The sequence below is a fragment of the Podarcis pityusensis genome (assembly GCF_964106645.2).
Source record: "Podarcis pityusensis genome assembly, chromosome: 4".
In the NCBI taxonomy this organism is placed as follows: domain Eukaryota; kingdom Metazoa; phylum Chordata; class Lepidosauria; order Squamata; family Lacertidae; genus Podarcis; species Podarcis pityusensis.
The window spans coordinates 26,989,948-27,013,460 of record NC_138027.1 but is presented as its reverse complement, the minus strand read 5'-3'; the positions used below and the strand labels follow the sequence as shown (position 1 = coordinate 27,013,460).

Sequence of the window (23,513 nt, the reverse complement as noted above, 5' to 3'; positions counted from 1 at the left end):
AGGCATGATGGGAGTTGTAGTCTCGCCTTCGCCTGGTAGCCCAAGGAGACGCGAAGCTGACAAAAGGACTACAAATCCCAGCGAAGTTCTTGTCTCGGGCTTCGTGCCGCTTCTTTTTTGCCTGTGAGTCTCTTTCAGCGCCCCCTCCCCGCTCCCGCTTCATTTTGAGGGTCGGCTAGAGGGGGGGGGAGAGAAAGGCAGTTATGTGGTGGGGAAGCGACCGCAATGTGGGGCGTCGCCCATATAACGGTGTCGAGAGGCCCCTCCCCTCCTCTTCTGCCTGTAGGAGGCCTTAAGATTTCGGGCTCTCAGCCAAGGTTGGGGTGGCAACGTTAGGCGGCTAGATCATGATGCTATAGGTTTACGCGACAAGGAGGAGCTGGGAAATTAATGAGATATATTGCCATGGCTGCAAAACCAAAAGAGAGAGGAGGCAGTACTTAGGGCTCTGCAGTAATGTCTCCTGTACAGGTTTCAGTGCAAAGGACAATAAAACCAGATAATTCCTTGCAGCTTTAATTGTGGAGATTGCTCTCCCCCTTCACAATGTGATGGGATGAATTTAACATTTCAGGCTTTATTATTAATAATACAGTGGTACCTCGGGTTACATACGCTTCAGGTTACAGACTCCGCTAACCCAGAAATAGTACCTCAGGTTAAGAATTTTGCTTCAGGATGAGAACAGAAATCGCGCGGCGGCAGTGGCGCAGCAGCAGTGGGAGACCCCATTAGCTAAAGTGCTTCAGGTTAAGAACAGTTTCAGGTTAAGAACGGACCTCCGGAACGAATTAAGTATGTAACCAGAGGTACCACTGTACTGCCCTATCTCTGCAGGTCTCAGGGCAGTTCACAAGATAAAATTGGAATATAAAACCACAAAATACATAATCAAAATAAAAACAAAAAGAACCCAATAACAACCCACCCCTGCAACACATTTTAAAAGGGCATAGGATGTCAAACATGATGCTAATCATGATGTAGCAATGGATTCATTTTGTATTTCAGCTTCATTTCCTTAAAACACAAGATTTTAATGGCAACATTTTAGGCGTTTTAAAAGAAAATCTGTTCAGGTCTGTATTGGATGAAGTATTTTGAAACATTAAGTTGGGTGAAAGCTAACTGCAATCTTACCCTTTTCTAGAGCTGTGCCCTTTCAGAGTTCTTCTGCAGTTACAGTGATGTGGGTTCTCACCTGGATGTGATGCTTTGCATGTTTGAAACTGCCACCATCAGTTGAATGCCACAGGTAGAACACTTGGTGTCTTTCAAACACAGTACATTCCGATAGAGGCATTTCACACAATCAGCCTAAAGTCATTGTGTGATGCTCATGAAGCAGCTGTGAGTGGCATCCAAGTTAGCAAGGTGTGCTCAGCATGCTTTCATGTTCGCTTTAAAAATATTATTATCTCTGTCTCCATGGAGGACCCAGAAGACAAGACTGCATCAATGGGCTTGATGTGGCCAAAAAACATGCAGAATCCTGGCAAGACTGAGGTCCTATGGGCAAATGGGTATTGATTTGAGAAGCTGCATAGGTAGGCTGTTCAGGAAAGGGTTGCAACCCCCTCCCCCAAATACGATTGTGTAGCCTGGGGCTGTTTCTGTACCCAGCATTGTTACTTGAGGCACAGGTAGCCTCAGTGGCACAGATTCATCAGCTCTGACCATTCCTGGTTAGAGAGAACCAGGCCAGAATGACACATCCTCTGTTAATCTCATGTTTGGATTACTGTAATGCACTGTATGTATGGCTGCCCTTAAGAACAACCCAGAAGTCACAGTGGGGAATGCTGCTGCCAAAAGATTGTTCAGGGCAGCATGTAGGGATAATTTAATACCTAACCTGGAAGATCACTTCCAGCTGCTCTATAGGTAGTTAAAAAGAGAAAAGGGGCAGATCTGGGATTCAGCCTTAGACCCTCCTGAGTCACTCCCTAACAACACCCGTGCTTATTAGCATGCCACAGGGTTCTGTCTTGGGCCCAGTCTTATTCAACATCTTTATCAACGACTTGGATGATGGACTCAAGGGCATCCTGATCAAATTTGCAGATGACACCAAACTGGGAGGGGTGGCTAACACCCCAGAGGACAGGATCACACTTCAAAACGACCTTGACAGATTAGAGAACTGGGCCAAAACAAACAAGATGAATTTTAACAGGGAGAAATGTAAAGTATTGCACTTGGGCAAAAAAAATGAGAGGCACAAATACAAGATGGGGGACACCTGGCTTGAGAGCAGTACATGTGAAAAGGATCTAGGAGTCTTGGTTGACCACAAACTTGACATGAGCCAACAGTGTGACGCGGCAGCTAAAAAAGCCAATGCAATTCTGGGCTGCATCAATAGGAGTATAGCATCTAGATGAAGGGAAGTAATAGTGCCACTGTATTCTGCTCTGGTCAGACCTCACCTGGAGTACTGTGTCCAGTTCTGGGCACCACAGTTCAAGAAGGACACTGACAAACTGGAACGTGTCCAGAGGAGGGCAACCAAAATGGTCAAAGGCCTGGAAACGATGCCTTATGAGGAACGGCTAAGGGAGCTGGGCATGTTCAGCCTGGAGAAGAGGAGGTTAAGGGGTGATATGATAGCCATGTTCAAATATATAAAAGGATGTCACATAGAGGAGGGAGAAAGGTTGTTTTCTGCTGCTCCAGAGAAGCGGACACGGAGCAATGGATCCAAACTACAAGAAAGAAGATTCCACCTAAACATGAGGAAGAACTTCCTGACAGTAAGAGCTGTTTGACAGTGGAATTTGCTGCCAAGGAGTGTGGTGGAGTCTCCTTCTTTGGAGGTCTTTAAGCAGAGGCTTGACAACCATATGTCAGGAGTGCTCTGATGGTGTTTCCTGCTTGGCAGGGGGTTGGACTCGATGGCCCTTGTGGTCTCTTCCAACTCTATGATTCTATGTGCATTTGTATTGTGGAGCAAAGGCAAACTGAAGAAACGGGTCTAGTAGAGCATAGTATTTGCTGGAATGGCAGAAAACAGAGTCTGCAAAAATGTTGGGACTCTCTCTTTCTGAAATGTAATTAAATTTGAAACAAACTTGTATGCAGGTATTTCAAAAAAGGAAAAGCCTTTCAGAATGTATTAGATCATTGGTGTCTTCTTTATAACCCATAGAGAGAACTTTCTTTCTAATCTTGGTTAGGGATCAGCTCAGCTTATGCTGTTAAGAGTGAAGGTTAATATCTTTTGTGACCTCCTTATCTTATCTAGTATAAGATTTCTAAACCTTGGGCAGGAGCAGCAGCTTTTTGACATGCATATATGAACTCTCTTATGCATGATACATAAATGAAGGAGACTCAAAAGCTACCTGGGATTTTGTGATGGACTAATACAGGAGTCTAATAATAATAATAATAATAATAATAATAATAATAATTTATTATTTATACCCCGCCCATCTGGCTGGGCCTCCCCAGCCACTCTGGGCGGCTTCCATAGAAACCAAAAATACACTAAAATATCACACGTTAAAAACTTCCCTGAACAGGGCTGCCTTAAGATGTCTTCTGAATGTCAGATAGTTGTTTATCGCTTTGACATCTCGTGGGAGGGCGTTCCACAGGGCGGGCGCCACTACCGAGAAGGCCCTCTGCCTGGTTCCCTGTAGCTTTGCTTCTTGCAATGAGGGAACCGCCAGAAGGCCCTCGGTGCTGGACCTCAGCATCCGGGCAGAACGATGGGGGTGGAGACGCTCCTTCAGATATACTGGACCGAGGCCGTTTAGGGCTTTGAAGGTCAGCACCAACACTTTGAATTGTGCTCGGAAACGTACTGGGAGCCACTGTAGGTCTTTCAAGACCGGTGTTATATGGTCTCGGCGGCCGCCCCCAGTCACCAGTCTTGCTGCCACATTCTGGATTAGTTGTAGTTTCCGAGTCACCTTATAGGAGACTTATAGGTCAAATAGGTGACTTATAGGTCAAATTATAGTTTTTGCAAATCATGACAAAACTGTAAAAAGGGGGGGGGGGCAAGCTGTTGGCATAAATGTAAGTAGCCAAAATGCTACAGTTTTAAAGAGCCAGGTTCTGCAGGCAGGAAAAAAACAGGAAAATGTTTGAAGAAAAAACATTTTTGATTATATCCTGTGCTGTATGAGTGACATTCCACTAATGCAGTAGGACTTTCCTTTCCTCTTTTCCATGTGCCCCTCAAATTGCTCCAGAGGGTTCCCCAACAACATGAGTTGGGAAAGCATTGCAAGCAGTGCCCCAATGGTATGGGGACTGTTTGCTTTACATAGCAGAGGTTGTCTTGTGTTCATTTCAAACTGAAGAACATTTTATAGAGCCTTTTTGGAGATGGACAGCATTCCTTTTGAGATTCGTGCTCTTGATTTGTAAATACTTAAGACTTAGAAATGTCTGGGCCTGACTTTTAAGACAGGTTTCCTGTTGTGTTTGTTATTAGCAGGATACAGTAAGCCTGCAGCTTAGGCACATTTTAGTTGTGCACATTCAGCTTTCCACACATGACAATTTTAAAAAATAAATAAAAAGAGGCAGAAGGGGGCAGAGTTATGGGGAAATGATTTTGGCAATCCCATCTGCCATTGAACCCAGTGAGTTTTGACCACATGTGATTTTGGTTTTAGGCACGATCCCCAGAACATAATTTCAAGGTGTGTCCAGAATACTGTCTATTCCTGTTGTGTTGGATGAGTTTCAAGTTGGAAGGCTGAAGGATGCGGACAAGGTGCTTGGATCAGTCAGGGCGACCACTTGAGCTCTGGACCCTTGCTATCTTGACTGATAAAGGAAGGGACAGTTGGCTGGGCCTGGGAGGTGGTCCCTGCCTGCTTGAGGGAGGCAATGGTAAAACCACTTCTCAAGAAACCCTCCCTGGATTTATTGGTTTGTTTCTGTTTTAGTATGTATTATGTATTTTGTGTCCTCATTTTGCAGTTTTCTGTTGTGAACCTCCCTGTGATCTTTGGATGAAGGCCGGTATACAAATTTAATAAACAAATTGTGTCTTCCTTGTGCCAAAAATAACTAGGTGACATCACCTTCTCTTCAACCATGTTTTCAGAAGTGTCCTGGAGGGCTTTACTGTATCTCAAGTGCATTAATTTGTTTGGGTTGTTGTCTGGAAAGAGGCCAGCTTCAGGTAATCAGCAGTTCTGTACATTGAAGCAAAAGAGCATTGCTTGGCCAGAACCTGCAGTGTAGCCTATGTTTTGACTGCTTTGCAACTGTCATTCAGCAAGGCGTCTTTGGTGAGGACTAGAATGAATAAAAAACAACATAGAGCCAGCTTGTTGTGTGGGTTGATTTTTTTTGAAAGATCTGAAAAACCTGCTCCTGTATGGATGAGCAGAGGGTTGGAGACTATTTTTATTGATGAGATGCAGTACTTTTGTAGCAGAAACCCGTATCCTTGCCATTATTGGGCCTCACATGCATGAATACTGCTGTTGGGTCTTCACTGTGTAAAACATTGCTCTATATATTTTGGTCTTAATTCACAAATGACATCTTTTCAGTGAATTTATTTTTAAAGGTAATATGTGAATTATGGCTGGGAATAAGTGTACCACAAGATGTATATATCAGAGAGCTTGAATAAGATAAGATTTCTGGTGGTGGTTGGAGGCTCCATAGTTAGCAAATCAGCAATAAATTGTGCAGAACAGTAAAAGTTGAGATTATAGGTCTAAATTGCAGTTTTTTAGATTTGTTGTTTTTCACACACAGAAGAATGTCCCAAAGTGACTTACAGCATAAAATACATTAAAACTGTAAAAAAAAGAAAGAAAAAGAAAAAAGCAGATAATTGTGTTCATCCAAGAGTACTCATAGAAGGACAAATTCTACCCACCTCACTAAAGGATGAACACTGAAAAAGCCAAAAAACAACTCACTACCCTCCCAGTTAATGAGGTCTGGGTAAATGGATGTTTAAGCCTTGCACCTAGCACAAACACTGATGGCACTGGGCATAAGTCCCTTGGGAGAGTTTGCTGCAAACAGGGAGATACCACTGAGAAGGCTTGCTTACATATTGTGGATCTCTGCATGTTTGAGAAAGCATGTTGAGAAGAGCCTCTAATGGCTACCAAGGCCTAGATAGGTTCAGATGAGGAGCGGTATTGGAGTCCTGAGCCATATAGAGCTCAAAACAGGACTTTGAACTGAGCTTAAGAACTGATCAATGGCCACTGCAGTTGTGCAAGAATTGGACTCCTGACCTCCGCAATCTTGCTACTGAAGTCTGTTCTAGCTGAAGTTTCTGAGCCATCTTCAAAGGCAGACCCATCCATGTATACATTGGTACCTCGGTTTACGAACTTAATCTGTTCTGGAAGTCCATTCTTAAATCAAAGCTCTTCTTAAACTGAAGCATGCTTTCCCTAATGAGGCCTCCCACCACCAGTGCCCTTCCACTGTTTGTGTTCCATTCTTAGACCAAGGTAAAGTTCTCAAACCGGGACACTATTTCTGGTTTTGCGGAGTTTGTAAACTGAATTGTTCTTAAACTGGACTGTTCTTAAACCGAGGTACCACTGTAATGTGTTTCTGTAATCTAACATTGAAGCTACCACAGCATAGACAAGAGAAGTTCTGTTATCTCTGTCTATACAGTGGTACCTCTGGATGTGAACGGGATCTGTTCCGGAGCCCTGTTCACATCCTGAAACGAATGCAATGTGCGCATGCGCGGATCGCGATTCGCCGCTTCCACGCATGTGCGTGACGTCATTTTGAGTGTCTGCGCAAGTGACGAAACCCGGAAGTAATGCGCTCCGCGGAGCGCAACCCGAAAATGCTTAACCTGAAGCTACTTCAACCCGAGGTGTGATTGTATAGGGTCATAGGTGTTGGAAGACACACTATGCTACAAAGGTTGTATGTGCCTTGATCAGCAGTACATAATGGATTCACAAGTACCCCCAAGCTATGCACCAGTTCCTTCAGGGGGAGTTTAGCAGTATTCAGAGCAGACTGAGCCCCACTCATCTGGTCTAACAACACCTCCGTTTTTTTGGTCTCATCCAGTCCATGAGAATAACCTCAGGTTACTACTTAATGATTTGTTAGACCACATATAATTATTTTATTTTTATGTTTCCATGCTGCGTTATAGGTTTCTCGAAGAAAATGAATTTGGCCGAGATCTGTGATAATGCTAAAAAAGGAAGGGAATATGCACTTCTCGGAAACTATGACTCCTCCATGGTTTATTACCAGGGTGTCATCCAGCAAATTCAAAGACACTGTCAATCCATCAGAGACCCAGCACTGAAGGGCAAATGGCAGCAGGTATGAAAAAACAATACTTGCATGACTAGATATTTTATTTATTGGGAAATACATATGCTGCTGTTGGTGGCTCATGTGATGGCCGGAAATAGAACAAAAAGATTGAAAACTTTAAAATAAACAATACAAAACTTCATAGCATCAACAAATTAGGAGCGGGGCAGGCTGCAACATCTGTGGAATGCCCTTCGCTATCAGTCACATTAAAGTCCCCACCTTAACAAATGATTTTACTCTTTTCCTAAGATCCATTAGTTGATCTGGCTAGGTTAGCTACACCTAGTAATTGGACCACAAGAAAATGGGAATATCTTTCAGCAATTTTTAAACATATTGACGGTCATATATGAATTCTGCTAAATTGAAGTTCATAAACATTTAGTTGACATTTGCAGATTAGGGTTTTTTTCCTTAAACAATGGTGTTTATATCTAATGGCGTCTGTTTTCTTTTTATTAATATTATTTTATTCAGCCTCTTCTCTTTCTGAATGCATATTCATCATTGTATTCCAAAGAAACACCCCTGTTCACAAGCATAGTTAACTCTTCCTACTTCCTCTGCTGCCCCCACTTTCCCTTTCCCATCCTTCTCCCCCTAACCCTCTTTCCTGTGTCTTGTTTTGATCCCTCGTTAGTAAAGATAGTGTAGGTGCTATTCTTCTTCTTCCTGTATCACTTAATGTGCAGGAAGCTTAGATAAGCCTGATTTGCTAGAAGCATTAACTTAGTCTGGACACTATACAGTGCCATCAAAAATTTTGTGGCATATGTTTTGTGTTGATGTCAGAGATGTTTAATTTTCTACAATTACTTTTTGGTCGGTGTCAGATAATTTTAAGAACAAAGCAAATAAGAGCCATTGAACTTGGTGAGACTATGTATGAGGAAACATATTTAGAGTTGGGCTACAAGTCACATCTTCAACCACAATTCTGTTAGAGAATATTGCTTTCTTGGAGGGGGGCAGAATTGCACCCTTGTGTATGATGTGCTAAACTAGAACAAGGATAATTTCATTGTTACTGTGTCTTTTTATTTAAACTGGCATTTTACATGAATCCTCTTTTCATACAATAAAAAAACTTAGCAGGATTTCATCTCACTATTTCAAAATAGATTTTTGTTTTGACTCACGTAGCCTTCATATTTGTTGGGTCCATTATGACAGTTGCTCATTGCCTTGTCATTAATAAGAGCATTAATTTCTTCTACATATTGTCATGATTCTGTGACTGCAAATTACAATTTGCACTTTTAATTTAGGGGTGCATTCACAAATGCCATCTTGCTGTACATGCAAGCAGTCTTAATCTTCTGTATACATACATATGGACAAATGTAACTTGTAAGGCATGCAATCATGGATACCGTCAGCAGCAATGGCCATGATTGCATCAGCACTTTCCAGGGGCACTGATGATGGGCATTGCTGCCTGCTGGGTCCATGAGTGCCTACTTTTCGTGTTACTTTGGCCCTACAAATGTGTAGTCATGAAAGTATCTGTTAAGTGTCCTTGATAAAATCAGAGCTTGAAAAATAATATCTCTCTGATACAGCAGGTTAATTCTCCCTGCCAAAACTAGAAAGTCCAGTGATTTCAGTGGGTCTATACTGAATGTCACTTTCTTGGATATTGCCCAATGCCATTACACCTGTTTAAAGATTTTTGTGGTGTGAGACATTGAAGTCTTTCTTATTTGTTAAACTCATGGAATCATACTGTTGGCTTTCTGTGTGTGGTGCTTTGATTTTGTTTGAGGTGTGTGTGGAATTGAATGTTTCAAAGGCCACACATCCTTTGATCGCAACAGGAGCGGAAATAGGCCATATGTTTGCTGTTGATAGATATAAGAGCAAGTTCATTGGAGGTTTCCGGTGCACTGTCTGTTCCATCTGTACTGGATCAGTTTTGATTACTGTGTCCTGAGGTTGTAGACAAGCTGCTTGAAGAAGTGTGTCCGACCACCTGCCCTCTTAATACTTTTCCATCTTGGCTTCTTAAAGCTAGTGTTAGGCTATTGATTGGGTGGCTCCAGGAAGTGATCAGTGGTTCACTGGAGAAATACCCAGCGACTCATATCCTCTTTTCAGGCAAGGTGCTCCAGACGGTGGCAGCGGTCCAGCTTCAGGCATGCTTGGATTGAGACTGAATATCTGGATCCATTTCAGTCTGGCTTTAAGCCTGGTCATGGTACTGAAAGAGCCTTGGTTGCCCTGACATTTGTCAGGAAAGAGATGGGGGGAGTGTGACTCTGTTCATTCTTTTTAACCTATTGGTGGCTTTCCAAAACCATTGACCATGCATGCTATCTTTCTGGAGCAGCTCAGGGAGGTGGGGTTGGGGAAACTCTATAGTTCAATGGTTCTCTTTCTACCTTCAGGGCTATTTCCAGAAAGTAGTTTTGGGAGGCTACTGGGAAGCCATGGGAGCCTTCCTGTGGTGTTCCCCATGCTATTTGAAATCTATATGAAACGACTGGGGGGTGCCATCAGGAGTTTTGCTGATGAAGGGCAGGTAATAAATTTAATGGTGTTAACATAAACACATTTTTAAAATAATAAATGATACGATCTCATACAGAAAATTGGGCAAATAGGTGTTGGAGAGATAGACTGCAGTCTGCCTACTGTCAGCTGTGCAGTATATCATTCCTGCCTTGTCGTGATGATGAGCTTAATTCTTTTCTAACTTAACTAGGAATGCTTTAGTCAGTGTAATAAACTCTGCTTATTTTCAAGGTTCGGCAAGAACTATTGGAAGAATATGAACAAGTAAAGAGCATTGTCAACACTTTAGAGAGTTTTAAAATAGACAAACCTACAGATATTCCTATATCTTATCAAGATGAAAATTTTAGGGATCCAACTGTTTGGCCACCTCCTGTTCCAGCTGAGCACAGGTAATTGGGTTTAAAATAAGTTTGCAGTTTTTATTGGTGGATTAATTACCTGTACTTAATATTTGAGAATGTATGTCATATAGTGACTAAGAAATTAGGTTTATTTCAAACCTTGTATTACTTCTTTCCCTGTTCTGGCTTCTTTAGACTGTTTTCTGGTAGGGGCTTCAGCTTTACTTGTTGCTGGATCGGTTCAGAAAACACAGCAAACAGCAGTGCCCTGTGTAAACCATTGTTCATAACCCTAAGTATGGTTTGAGCATATAAACATAGAGAAAAACTATGATTTACAGTGAGTCCTGCTTTGGGTAGGGATTGGCTGTGCTTCAGAGTTCCCACTTGGGAACTCCATAATGTAGCCAGTCCCACTGTGGCATGTTGTCAGTGCTGATCAGCTAATTGGGGCTGACAGCAAGGCTTGCTTGCCAAGTAACAATTGGGAATGTACCTTAAAGCTCACAGTTTTTCCTTTGCAGCCATACCTCTACTTTTCCCATGCCCGACAACAAAATTGGGATCCGTGTTGAGTCTAATTTGGCTTCCGGGGCAGAAATACAACCATTATGATTTTCATAGCTGTAGAAGGGATGACAAGGTACTTTAATTCTACTCTCTGCCCCAAAGCATGGCCACCCACCCACTGGCTTCTCACAGATCAACTTGCATGATCTGAACATCAGGTTTTCCCCACAGAATTGGGTAGCAAAACACAGTAGTAAAGCATTTTGTTTCTCTCCAATGTTAGCTGCATCATATTTCCTTTGCTTGACAGAGCCCCACCTCAAATAAAAAGACCCAATCGAGAAGTGAAACCTCTGAGGAGAGAATCGCCAGGATTGCAGCGTGGACCTGTGGGCAGAGCTCAACCAATCTCAAAAAATGAAAAACCTGCCAGCAGCCGAGAAAGGGAATCTAGAGCAAAAGGAAAAGATGAAAAGGTAAGAATTTAGGGGGCAGCTGGCAGGTACCTTTCTTATGTGGAAAAAAATGTATATTTTCTTTTGGCAAGAAAGCATGACTGTGTAATGAATGCATACTTACAAAAATATAATTTCCCTCCCAATATTTACAACTGGTTCAGATATTAAGAGAGAGAAAGGAACAGACTGTGAGAGTTACCATCTCCTTTGAACAGCTGATACAAGATACAATTTTTAAATCGATGAAATTTGGAATGTTGAAAAGTTTGGTATTATATTCTTTGCTTCCCAAGCCAAAATATGTCTGAAAGACTGAACTCCTCCCAAAAAAGAAGAGCAGAAGATATGAACAGTGAATCTGTTTTGCTGTGTCAACACAAAAGAACTGCATTTTAAAAATTACAGTACTTTGAAACTATTAAGTTGTATAATACAAATGTAGTCCATGGGGGGAGCATATTCTCAGATAGCAGTTCTCTGCATCTCTTACGTTTTGTCCTGAGTTCATTATTACCTTGACATTAATCTAATTTTGGGTTGGGCAGGAGATACTGATAAAAGCTACAGCTTTTTAAAACTACTGGGTACAAGCAGAGGATTTTAACACCAACTGTGCATAAAATTGGAAGTTTTGCTCTGCACCAACAGTGGCAAATGAAAGCCTGACAGATTTTTATTTTGGAAAGACTTTAAAGATAAAGTGAAATTGGCTCAAGGAAGGAAAAGCAATAATGATTTTCTTCAATTGTAATGAATGTAAGGTAATTATAAAGAGGCAGGGTTTTTAGGCTATCTAAATACAGAACAATATTTTTGTATTAGCAAACTGTTTTACTTTGGTACATCCTTTATAGGTTGAGGGAAATGCCTTTTGTTCATATGATTAGGAGATTGTATCTCTGCCACAGTCTCAGGTTTGTAAAAATTCTATGGTAGATAGCTTTACTTTGTAAAGTATTGTTCTTTGTGACAATTTGATTTAGCATCTGGAATTTAGATTCACATTTTAGCTTACAGGGTGTGTAAAGGAATGCACACAATGTTCTCTGTACTAAGATTTTTGATAATATCTTTGCGGTCAGCTTGCAGAAGTAGGAAGTGCCTGTCTCTATTTCTGCTTTTATGCCAATGATGGCAGTGTTCTTTATTGTTGTCATTAGCTGTTTTTCCAAAACTTATATAAATAGTAGGAAATGGTTTCCCCACAGATCTAATTCCAGTGTGATGTTATAGAAGGTAGAGGATCAGAGTTGCAGTAGGGTAATATGAGTTTCAATCCATGGAGTTAATTGCAGGACTTTGGGCTAGCAATCTGTCCCTTAGGATTGCTGTGAGGATAAAATTGGCTAGCCCCAGGAATGTCATTCTGGGCTCATTGAAGGTGGAGAAGTATACAAATGGAATAGAATAAATGGTGTAGTTAATCATACATGATGTGCGCGTGCTTTTGCTTAAATGGAAGTGACCTCTGTATAGGAAGACGGTGTATGAAGCAGCCATTAAAAGCAGTGTGACAGATTCTTATGCTGAATGGATCAACAGTGCCAAGGTGAAATTAAAGGTTATGGTTAGAATGGAAAAAGACATGGTAAAATGAAAATGCTTCGTGAAAGTTAAATGCATACCTGTCATTTGCATATATGGAAGATGGCACTTGTCATAAAACCTTTATATTCTACTAGGGGAGAGCTAGGGCAAAGAGGGGAGGAAGATTTCCTTTTTCTTTTTGTCCACCCTCTCCGCATGTTCATGCACACCCATTTTCTCTTTCATACACCTACATTCTCTTATAAGCATGCAGATACATATCCTCTTTCTCTCTTAATTTGCATACATGGAAGTATACACACATGCCTTTGTTCTTTCTCAACCCCCCCCATGCATTATTTCCCCATTCATCTTCCTTGCTGCCGCTTTCCCACTCATTCTTCTTCTTCCTCCCTCTGCTCTCCCAGCAGTGTCTCCTATTCCTACTACTTATCAGTGGCTGCCAGCAAGATTTGCTGGATTCTCTGGATCCAGGGAGGCTCCTTGCCACATCCCGAGTGCTCTTGGACAGGATAACTAGATAGGACAGAGAGACCCTTTGCCTGCAGTGTTTCTCAAACTCGGGTCCCCAGCTGTTGTTTGACTGCAACTCCTATCATCCCTGACCACTGGTCCTCCTAGCTAGGGATGATGGGAGTTATAGTCCAACAGCAGCTGGGGACCCAAGTTTGGGAAACATTGGTAGATGACTTGGGGCAAAGGGATCCTGCAGCTGAGGGCTCTTAGAGTTAACCCATCAGTGTTCACTTTGCGTAAGATAAGAAAAGCCTTCTCCCTTTGGGTGTAGGTCTAGCTCAGGCATCCCCAAGCTCGGCCCTCCAGATGTTTTGGGACTACAACTCCCATCATCCCCGACCACTGGTCCTGTTAGCTAGGGATGATGGGAGTTGTAGTCCCAAAACATCTGGAGGGCCGAGTTTGGGGGTGCCTGGTCTAGCTGTAGTCAGGTGTGGGTCTTGATTTTTAAAGCAACAGGAATGTGTTTTCCAGTAGCCCATCCTCAATATGTTTTTTGTCCTCAGCCAAACTGTTAATTTCTCCGTCTAGTTGCTTTTAGACAGTTTGAAGTCATGTTGTTCCCTCCCTCTTTCCGCTGGGAAGTGTGGTCCCCAAGCTGAGGGTAGGGCCAGAATGAACAGCACTTTTCTTCCACTTCCCAGTAAGCATCTGGCTGGTTCCAGTTGTCAGAAGACCTTTGAGTGTGCCTTCCCTAGTCAGAGCAATTTATCTGACATCACATTGATGTCATGTAGGAGTTGTTTGCAGAATATCTAGGGGCGGGGCCTAATATCACCACAACGTGTAATGCACCAGGATTATATATCGCCCTCCAAGCACTGCTTGTAACCAGCACAAAATGATGAATTCTGGGGGGTCTGGTGAGATGCATTACAGAACTTGTACATGGGTTAAACCTCCACTGATATGCAGCTATTGCTGGGAATAGTAATCCTAAAGCAGTGGCATTGTGCAAAGGACCCTTTATTGTACAAAGCAGTTCTGCGTACCTCTCAGCCGGGGATTTTTAATGCAAAGAATCTGGTCACTAGGTGGCAGAAAGGAAATAGTTTATACTTTATATTGCAAAATGGAGCACAAAATGTGAAGATGCATAGCCTGGGCAGCTGCATGAAGAAGTACTGTTGTGGGTTACTGTACTACTGTATATTGTTTCCCGCCTGCTGAGCTGCTGTAGGGCACAGATGATCGGTGGGCTTTGTGCGAAGGAGCCAGCACCCAGAGGACAAAGCTGTTGGCAGCCTTGCACAAGTTGAACGGTCTTCTTTCCTTCTGAGATTCTGCACCCTTTGGCTACAATCTTCTGATTTAAATGAAATTTTCAATGTTGCTTTTCTGTGCAAAAGGAAAGGTTAGTTAGAGATTTATGAATAGCTCTGCTTACTCTTTTTTAAAAAGTGGGCTTGGGAAGGAACCAGACAGGAGTATTCTGCTTCCAAAGGGACTTGGGAAGAAATCGCTACAAAGGGAACCCCATAAATTATCACTTCCGTACCGTCCTATTCCTCTGCCATCTTGCTTACCTGTGCCGCCCAATTCCCCTGCTGCATCTGTTCTCTTTCTCATTAGCAGCTTATCCCAAGCAGCTAATGACACTTTCTGATTTGATTTGAAGTATGTAGAGAACAAATTGTTTCTTAATTCTGTCTAGCTTGGCTAAAAACAACCAATCTGCAGACGTTTTTCTGCATCGCTGGGTACTGTAAACTTGCAAGGCAGCTAAAAGGTTCTTTCTGAACTATTTGTAGTGCAGTATGGAGCTGCTGCTGTCTCATTAACTTCATAAACCTAAAGTATTTATAGGAACACTGAACTGTGTTGGTTTAAAAACAAAATGAAGAGATTGTTGGCATGTAGGGATGAGGATGAAATTTGATTCAGTTCATATTTAAAGGTGGATTTATCTGATTTGCACATTTGAAAATCAAAATGCAAAAACTGAAGCATAGCTATCCTAGGTGGAACTGAGGTCAGAATCTCATTCCTCCCTGAAAACAGCACCCTCAAAATCCTTTCCAACTTGCATCACCGCTGCCAGTTCTAGGACTTCCCTGGAAATCCTAAGTTGTTTTCAAGAACCTTTTAATTTGCCCCTTGCTTTTAATTAAATGCAACCTTTCCCTATTTTCAGTGTTCATAATTCCCTTTGAAACAAAACAGTGGAAGCAGGGGACATAGTGCTAGCAATTCTCAGTTAGTGATCCCAATTCCCCCCACAATGTATATTGATCTGATGTACCTGCTTTTAACTCCCCCCCCCCTTGGCATTTTCTTGAAATGTGCTTGTGCTCCCCCTCCCCGTGTGTGTGTGTGTGTGTGTTGGGGGGGCTTTTTTTAGTCTGTTGCTTTCATGTCTTGTTGAGGTATGATGATGAAGGGAGTATGGCACAGAGAACAGCTCAAAAGAAGAAAAAGAAACGTAGCTGTAGAATTCTTTTAACTTTCAGTTGATTAGCTTTCAACATCTTGATCTAGGGAAAGAAGATCCCCCAGGATGGTGCCGGTGATGGTGAAATTCAGAAGTTTGATGGAGCAGGATATGACAAAGATCTGGTTGAAGCTCTTGAAAGAGACATCGTGTCAAGGAATCTAAGTATTCATTGGTACAGTGCTTACTATGTAAAGTGAGAAATGCTAGAATTCTTATCTGCCCAAGAAACCAGATACCTTCATCCTGAGGTGGTGGTTACTGCATAGTAAGTAAAACTCAAGGGGAAAACAGGAAAAGTGGCTTGTGGCCCCTTAAAAACCAGCACAAGCTGTGGTGGACTAGAGCTTAGTTGCAAAAACAGAATGCACAGCTGCCGTTCTGCAACTTGTATTGTGAGTGCATTTTCTTCCTACACTACAGCCATTCTCTACACATTGAGTGCTCTGGATATATTCAAAGGCATGTTCCTGCCCCAAAAGTACAAGGCAAAAACTGATTTCATAGTTATGATCCCCAATATTCAGAGTTAAGTTCCAGTGAGCCAAGGCTCAAACTAAGCTCAAATTGGCATCAAGTCTGGTTCACATGACATGGTAATCCAAGCTTTGTCTGGCTGTTGGAAAGCAGCTCACAGGTGATTTTCGCCTCCTTGGTCTTTTTTGCTTCCGTTTGGCTTGTGGTTAGTAAGAAGAGAGCTTACCCCATGAACCTAGGCTTAGCTCAGCATAGTGTGTGGCTGCAAGAGTAAAGAAGATGAGGGACTGCAAAGACAATTTCTGAAGCCTCCCTTTTCCCACCCATGGCCATATAGCCAGTAATGGACAGGGCATGTAATCCACCTAGAAACAGAGGATCCAAAGTTCTCAGCTAACTTTAACTGAGGTCCTGCATGGTGCTGTCTTACCCAGCCCAAATTGTGTGGGCCTTACAGTTTCTTTTAGGATCCTACCTCCTGAAAGGTGTTCAGTGATATTCCTTGCTGTTAGGGCTCTCTGAACTTGTTCAACTTCACACCCCATCCCTTCCCCCCTCCCAAAAGAGCAGTACTAGCCTAATCCTCTCCAACCTGCAGGACTGTTGGCAGCCTCCTTTTTTTGCTGGGTCCAGGCTACCATTTCAGCCTGAGATTGAACTAAAGGAGAGTGTTGGAAGTCTAAAATATTTGGGGCATCTGGTACAGTTGTCTCAGTCACTCAGTGGATTTCATATATTTCATAGACTCATAGAGTCATGTCTCATGATTTAGACAGTGGATATTTCTCCTTTATTGGGACCACCTGGTCCACTATTGTAAGCAGACATGTAACTAGCCTCTTCAGACATGACAGCCTCACCTCCCACCTGGTTGAAGTGGTTCATTTGTGTTTCTGTTTTATTAAGAGAGCTTCTTTTGCTAATGGTGTACTGTTCAGGACATAAAGCAAGATTTTCATTCTTAGAACCATGAGCAAAAGCTTCATTACAGGCACTCATTAAAATGCCCTTAAGCATTTTCTCACATTTAAAAATGTTTCCTTGGTGATCATGCTTTCAGGGAGCCTTTATTATTACTATTCTTATTATTCAACATCTTGTGGCAGGGTTAGTTGAAAGTCATTCTCCCCCACCCATGTCTTTCATGTAGAAAGCCATTTTCAGGAGGCTGGCTTTTACTAGCATCCTGCTTAAGAAAACACTGTTACTTATTTTAAAATAAATGAAAGATGTTAGTTTTTTTGAAGCAGAATATATTGTGCATGAATCTTCTAATCTCGGTTGATCTTTCACAGGGATGATATAGCAGACTTGGAAGAAGCCAAAAAATTATTAAGGGAAGCAGTTGTTCTTCCAATGTGGATGCCGGATTTTTTCAAGGGGATCAGGCGACCTTGGAAGGTGAGAACCATCAAACTATTGTAATCATGTCTGTGCAGTTGTAAGTACAAAAGATGTGTATATGCGTAATACTGCACTGTGTATTTAGACGTTTCCTCCTATAATTGGCTGCCCAAAATTGCAGGGCTGCATGTTAAGTTTGATCATTTGTATTGGTTTACAAACAGTTAATCTGGTTATTGGGTGTGTTTTGAGATGATGCTGTTGTCACTGGCAGATGACCTCATTTTATTTGGGAGTCACAACTGTGGACGCAGTTGAAACTTTGGGGATATTTGAGGCTTAGTTCTTTTTATGTGGATCAGGTTCAGTCACTCCATTCTTTTAGATGATGGGTCAAGATGCATCTGTCCCTGCCAAGCTTTTGGAGAAGGGTGGGGTGTTTTGGATGGATTTGTTTATTTATTTAACTTTTTGGTCACTTGTTACCCGAAGGTCTCAAAGAGAATTACAATAAAGAAAAAATATATACAAATACATAGTAACAAAGGGAAAAGGAGAGACTTTGAGACATATTCCCCCATTGTACCATTTTATGTGTTGCTTTTTATGTTGTTGTCATTTTAATTAGGGTTGTACTTGTTTAATTTCTGTGTGCTGCTCTGTGACCATAAGGCAAGGGTGGTATATAAATATTCCTGGATTTCTGCTGATCTCATTTTCAATTTGGATATTAAGATATAGCTTATTGTTTTGATCAACAATCACACATTAGAAACCAATGTGCAAATTGCAGCCTGTAGATCCTGATAGACCTTTCTTCTGCCATGTATATCATGATCAAAGGACCTAACAGGTGTTTGGGAAACTGAAAAGTGCAGAATGTTTGCTAAGCAATAAATACAGATGCTGGGAAAAATATGGAATGATGCGCTCTCGCTCTCTCCATACATACATACATGCATACTTTTGTTTCTATGCCACCTTTCCACAGTTCAAACCATGCTCAAGGCTTACAACATGAAAAAAATACATAACTGAAACATAACAAAAGTAGTCAATTAATGAAGCATTTAAAATACACAACCAAACGGAACAATTTTCATGTATCTCATAAGATCCAAAACAAAGATACAAAAAACGACAGCATCAACAGCCTCCTCATCCCCTGGAACAACAGCAGCCTCAGCTTTTGTAGCTTCAGTCATTTAGGGCCCTGCTGTCCCAGGCCAGGTGGGGAAAGGCCTGCAAAGACAGGGAGCAGTTCTTCCAAGACAGCCAGCATGGTGTTTTTTTTCCTCCATCCCCTCTTGACCTTTGTTTGCATTATGGAGTGAGAAGAGGGTGATTTTTCCCCGTTATTGGCCAAAATAAGCAGCATTTGGTGTCAGTCATTCTGAGTAATAACTCGGATAGCAACCAGCCAGCTCTTGTGTGCTCAGGCTCTCTCGAAAACAATTCTCAGGACAGCTGTTTTTATTTCCAGAGTAGGCCCTCTGTATGAAACAGACAGCTCCCCTCCTAGCTGAGCACAGGCATGGGTAGATATATTTGTGTGGACATCAGAGAGATTCCGGTTTTGCTTCCTTTGAACTGTACTTTGAGCTAAGAAGGGCAGGCGCCAGTTGTGCTTCCCACTGTTCAACTAGCGATGGTTACAACAGCAAGGCAGACCCCGCTGTGCTCCCATCAAAACACCCACCCCTTGCAGCGCACTTGAGCATATGTGGAAAATTCCTAGATTTGACTGAGCCAGAACGAAAAGATAAGTTTTGTGTAAAGGATTTTAACTAGCCATTCATTGCTGGAATCTAATTCTCATAAAGAAACATAGCAAGGCGTTTCATAAATTCACTTTGTGCAACTGCTGAGCTTTGAAAAATAGGCCAACTGTGTGGAATGGAATACAGTGCAGATTAGCATCTGGGTTCCTATAAAGCAGAGTTTGGGAATCCATGGCTCCCCAGATGAAGATAGATTCCCATCAGCCAACAGCAGGTATGGCCAGAAATGATTGGAGTTGTAGCGCGGCGACATCAGGGTGGGGCAGAGTTTCTCCTGCTATATAGGTATGAGTTTAAAGAGTCAAAACATGATTGGATCTCATAGCACTTTCACTTTAATTTATCTAGGGTTGTTTATGACTTCATGACTACTACAACCACCATGGAAATACCCTAAATGGTCTCTTATTTATTTATTAAGTAAGAAGAGGGGGAGGAAGTGTTCCATTGTGCAAGCAGAAATTCTTGCATTCGTGAAAGCACTTCATCAGATACTGCCCCATTTTTGTTCTTCTGTACTTTCTGGTGGGTTTTTTAATCTATCTGTGTTTGTTTTCTTTTTCGCCTTTGTTGCTAAAGAGAGTACTTAATTTTTTTCAAAAACAAAATATATTTTTGTGTGTGTGGATCAGAGCCCATTTTATTGCTATGACCAAGTATTTAACGATATTACAAAATACTATTTTATCTTCTGCAGCTTTTACCTTTGATTTCAGGAGAATGTCTGCAGCCACAGAAATGCCATTTAAATACCAGCTGTATAGATATAATATGAACACTTGTGATTTAATTACCCATAAACGTACGTTGGAGCCTACATTAGGAGAGTCCTTAAATGGCTATAGAGGTAGTGAGAGTTAATGGAAAATCTAGACACAGTGAGTCCATTATGCCCAAAGAATCGGGGAGGGGAAAACAATTTTGAATAATTGCATTTTCGGTTGATTTGTTTTTATAAGTCTTCTCCATGCCATTCTTTCAAAGTAATCTCCACCCCACTCTGAGGAGCAGGCAATTTTTAATTTGCAGAGTGGATAGCTTTTAACCGGTTGTTTTATTCTGGTGGTGTTTTATGTAAGATATTAATTGCATAAAGTCTATTGTGATGTGCAACTCTAATTTCGGCTAATTTTATTACCCTGAAAAAAAGAAATTCTTGTTAGAATTTAATCTGATCTTATGTTTGCAGGGGAATGAAATATGTGCAGTAACAGCAGAGTGTCTGATGAGAGAGCATGGTGGCAACTGCTCTCCTTAAATTATTGCTGTGCATTTCTGCTGGTGAAAATCCTCTGCAGTAAGACCCCAGCCTTTCCCAGTGGTGGCCAAGTTCTAGCTCCTGAGCTCTTCGGGGGCTCTTTAAAAGATCTGAACGTTGTCAACAGTTCAACAATGTAAATGGGTGAAAAGGGGGCGGGGACCCGCATGTGAACAAGGTTGACATTCTTCCCACCTTTCTAATCCCCATCTTCCCAGCAGATGAAGGATTAGTTTGGTAGGACAGGATAGTGAAACCTTGAGAATCATAGGGCAGGGTTAAGTAGGGGCAAATTTTTAGCTTCAGGCTAACTTGGGTAGGGTGAAGAAGAAGTGAAGTGGGGTTAGGGTTTTAGAAAGAAAGGACATGGTGGCAGTTGAGACTATTATCCAGTACCTCTTCGAGATATATATTTTTAAAAGAGAGCTCTGGGTCCTCATCATCCAAAGGTGAACAAGCTTTAATATCTGTCTTCTTTCAGAGTACTTTTAAGTTGATATTTCTACTGTTAGATAAGCTCTGTCCCTGAAGACAGAGTTTGTGAAACACAGACGCTTACTAGTTTATCAGAATGGCTTATATTCCCCCTGCTCCTGTCTATCAGTTGAAACACTTTGGATATTCCTTTTTACTTTGTACTATGCTGATATACAGTGGTACCTTGGGTTACAGACTCCGCTAACTCAGAAATAGTATCTTGGGTTAAGAACTTTACCTCAGGAAATTGAAAGAAAGAACAGAAATTGCATGGTGGCGGTGCAGCAGCAGCGGGAGGCCCCATTGGCTAAAGTGGTACCTCAGGTTAAGAACAGTTTCAGGTTAAGAACAGACCTCCAGAATGAATTGAGTTCTTAACACGAGGTACCACTGTATTCCTTTCAACTTTCATTGCACACTAAGAGGTGACTTGTATTTTCTTTAGGTGTGCAGTATCTTCCTGCAGAAGTGCTTGAAAATATTGGATGGTTTGAACGATGGTTCCAGGCTTCATAAACCATAATGTGATCCTGACTTACTTTCCTGGTTTATTAACCAACATTAAGCCAGACTTCCTGGTTCAAGTGCAATGGGGAACTCTGGCTTAATACAAGCCAGAAGCTGGTGCATGATGGGATTGAGGGGAGGAGCGCTTGGCCCTGATGCTTATTTCTGGCTTCATAAACCGTGGAATGATTGTCCAAAGCAGGCCACTACATGGGCAATTGCATCTGCATAGGATTTATAGAAGAAACATTGTTTTGCCCTGAACACTCAGCAGAAGCTAAATTGTGTCCATGCTGATGGGTGCTTGTGAGCTTTGCTGGTCAGGACGCAGGAGAGACAGCATGCAGGATATTCAGGAAGCCAGTTCATATTGCATGCGTGCTTGATGAAGCCCTAATTTTTAAAGCAGGGAGGGCCTTTATATTGCAGAAAGGTCACCTGATTAATTAATTAATTAAATTTGTTAGTTGCTTTATCTTACCAGGGCAACCCAAAGCAACATAAAACCAACCAAACAGACTGAGAAAAAACCTCACAGAGATACTTTAAAACCAAAAGGAAAAAGAAATACATTAAAAACACCCTGCCCACTTCTGAAAGGCCACAGATAATTAAATGCCAAAAGCCTGGTTATAGAGGAAAGATTTTGCCTGGCACCTATATATATATATATATATATATATATATATATATATATATATATAAAATGATGATGCCAGGCGAGCCTCTCTGGCAGGGGTCAGCAACCTTTTTCAGCAGTGGCCCGGTCCACCGTCCCTCAGACCATGTGGTGGGTCAGACTATATTTTGAAGAAGAAGAAGAAGAAGAAGAAAAAAGAACAAATTCCTATGCCCCACAAATAACCCAGAGATGCATTTTAAATAAAAGACACGTTCTACTCATGTAAAAACACCAGGCAGGCCCCACAAATAACCCAGAGATGCATTTCAAATGAAAGGACACATTCTTCTCATGTAAAAAGACACTGATTCCCGGACCGTCCGCAGGCCGGATTGAGAAGGCGATTGAGCCGCATCTGCCCCACAGGCCTTAGGTTGCCTACACCTGCTCTCTGGGGAGAGCATTCCACAAATGAGGAAGCACAGCAAAAAAGGCCTGTTCTTGTTGCCCTTCAGACCTCTTGCGGAGGAGGCACATGAAGAAGGGCCTCAGATGCTGGTTGCAGGGTTCAGGTTGGTTTGTATGGGGTGAGGTGGTATTGAATCTGAGTTTGTGGCGGGTTGTTCATTGTACACAGTCATCTATTAATTTCAGTGCAAGGTGTTTTCTCCATAAAGTGGCAAACTAAATTTGGTGTGGGGAGGGGAACGTGCTACAGTGGTGTTTATTATCATTATTTATTAAATTTATATACCGCCCTTCATCCGAAGGTCACAGGGTAGTTTACAGAATAAAAACACAAAAGGAAAACACAAAATACATAACAACAAAAACAAACAATCCCTTCTCACAAACACATTTAAAAGGCGATAGATAGTTTAATCAGCAAAGGTCTGATTAGAAAGTTACCACCTCCCACAGATTAGAGCCAAATATATTCTGCTGGCGCCCGGATCTTGGCACTTTTCTGATCCGTGCTGCTGAAAGGGAAAAGCCTCCGGGTAAACTCAACCTGTGGAAGTTGGAAGAGCAGATTGTTCTCATTCCCTCTTCCGCAGTCTCTCACTAGTGCCTACAAACTCTTCCTTTCCTGGGCACTCTGCCAAGAACCAACAGTGCTGGTTCAAAATGTATTGCTCTGGAGAGCCCACTAGGGTGAGCGTTTTGCTGAGAGGCACTTATCTGCTGGGACTCTGATGCTTGGACCACAACTAGCATACTGCTTGCTCATTGTAAACTGATGTGCACCATCTTAGTATACCTCCAATTTTTAAAAACAACAACCCGTGTCTTATCATTTTATCCTGCGGCAAGACTTCTAGGCTCAATTTAGCTCAATATTTCTACAATAGTAACTACAAAAGGGTTGAACTATAGGAGATACTCTCTAATTTTCCGTTACTTTTCAGGTGTCAAGTAGCAGTCAGCTT

At 41.9% G+C, this 23,513-nt stretch overlaps 1 protein-coding gene across 6 annotated transcripts in view; it reads left to right on the top strand.

Moving 5' to 3' along the window:
- Nucleotides 1-23,513, top strand: part of KATNAL1 (katanin catalytic subunit A1 like 1) — a 35,061-nt gene that overhangs the window by 276 nt on the left and 11,272 nt on the right. Inside the window, exons 1-7 of one of the 6 annotated variants that reach the window (XM_081004138.1) lie at nucleotides 21-123; nucleotides 1,151-1,255; nucleotides 7,124-7,299; nucleotides 10,042-10,202; nucleotides 10,975-11,140; nucleotides 15,665-15,792; nucleotides 17,390-17,495. In XM_081004138.1, the coding sequence (XP_080860264.1) occupies nucleotides 7,138-7,299; nucleotides 10,042-10,202; nucleotides 10,975-11,140; nucleotides 15,665-15,792; nucleotides 17,390-17,495 (723 nt within the window). In that variant the 5' untranslated portion in view covers nucleotides 21-123; nucleotides 1,151-1,255; nucleotides 7,124-7,137. Of the gene's footprint in view, nucleotides 1-9; nucleotides 124-1,150; nucleotides 1,284-7,123; nucleotides 7,300-10,041; nucleotides 10,203-10,974; nucleotides 11,141-15,664; nucleotides 15,793-17,389; nucleotides 17,496-23,513 lie in introns of those variants that run through there. The other 5 variants (XM_081004135.1, XM_081004137.1, XM_081004134.1 and 2 more) reach the window with 5 other exon arrangements.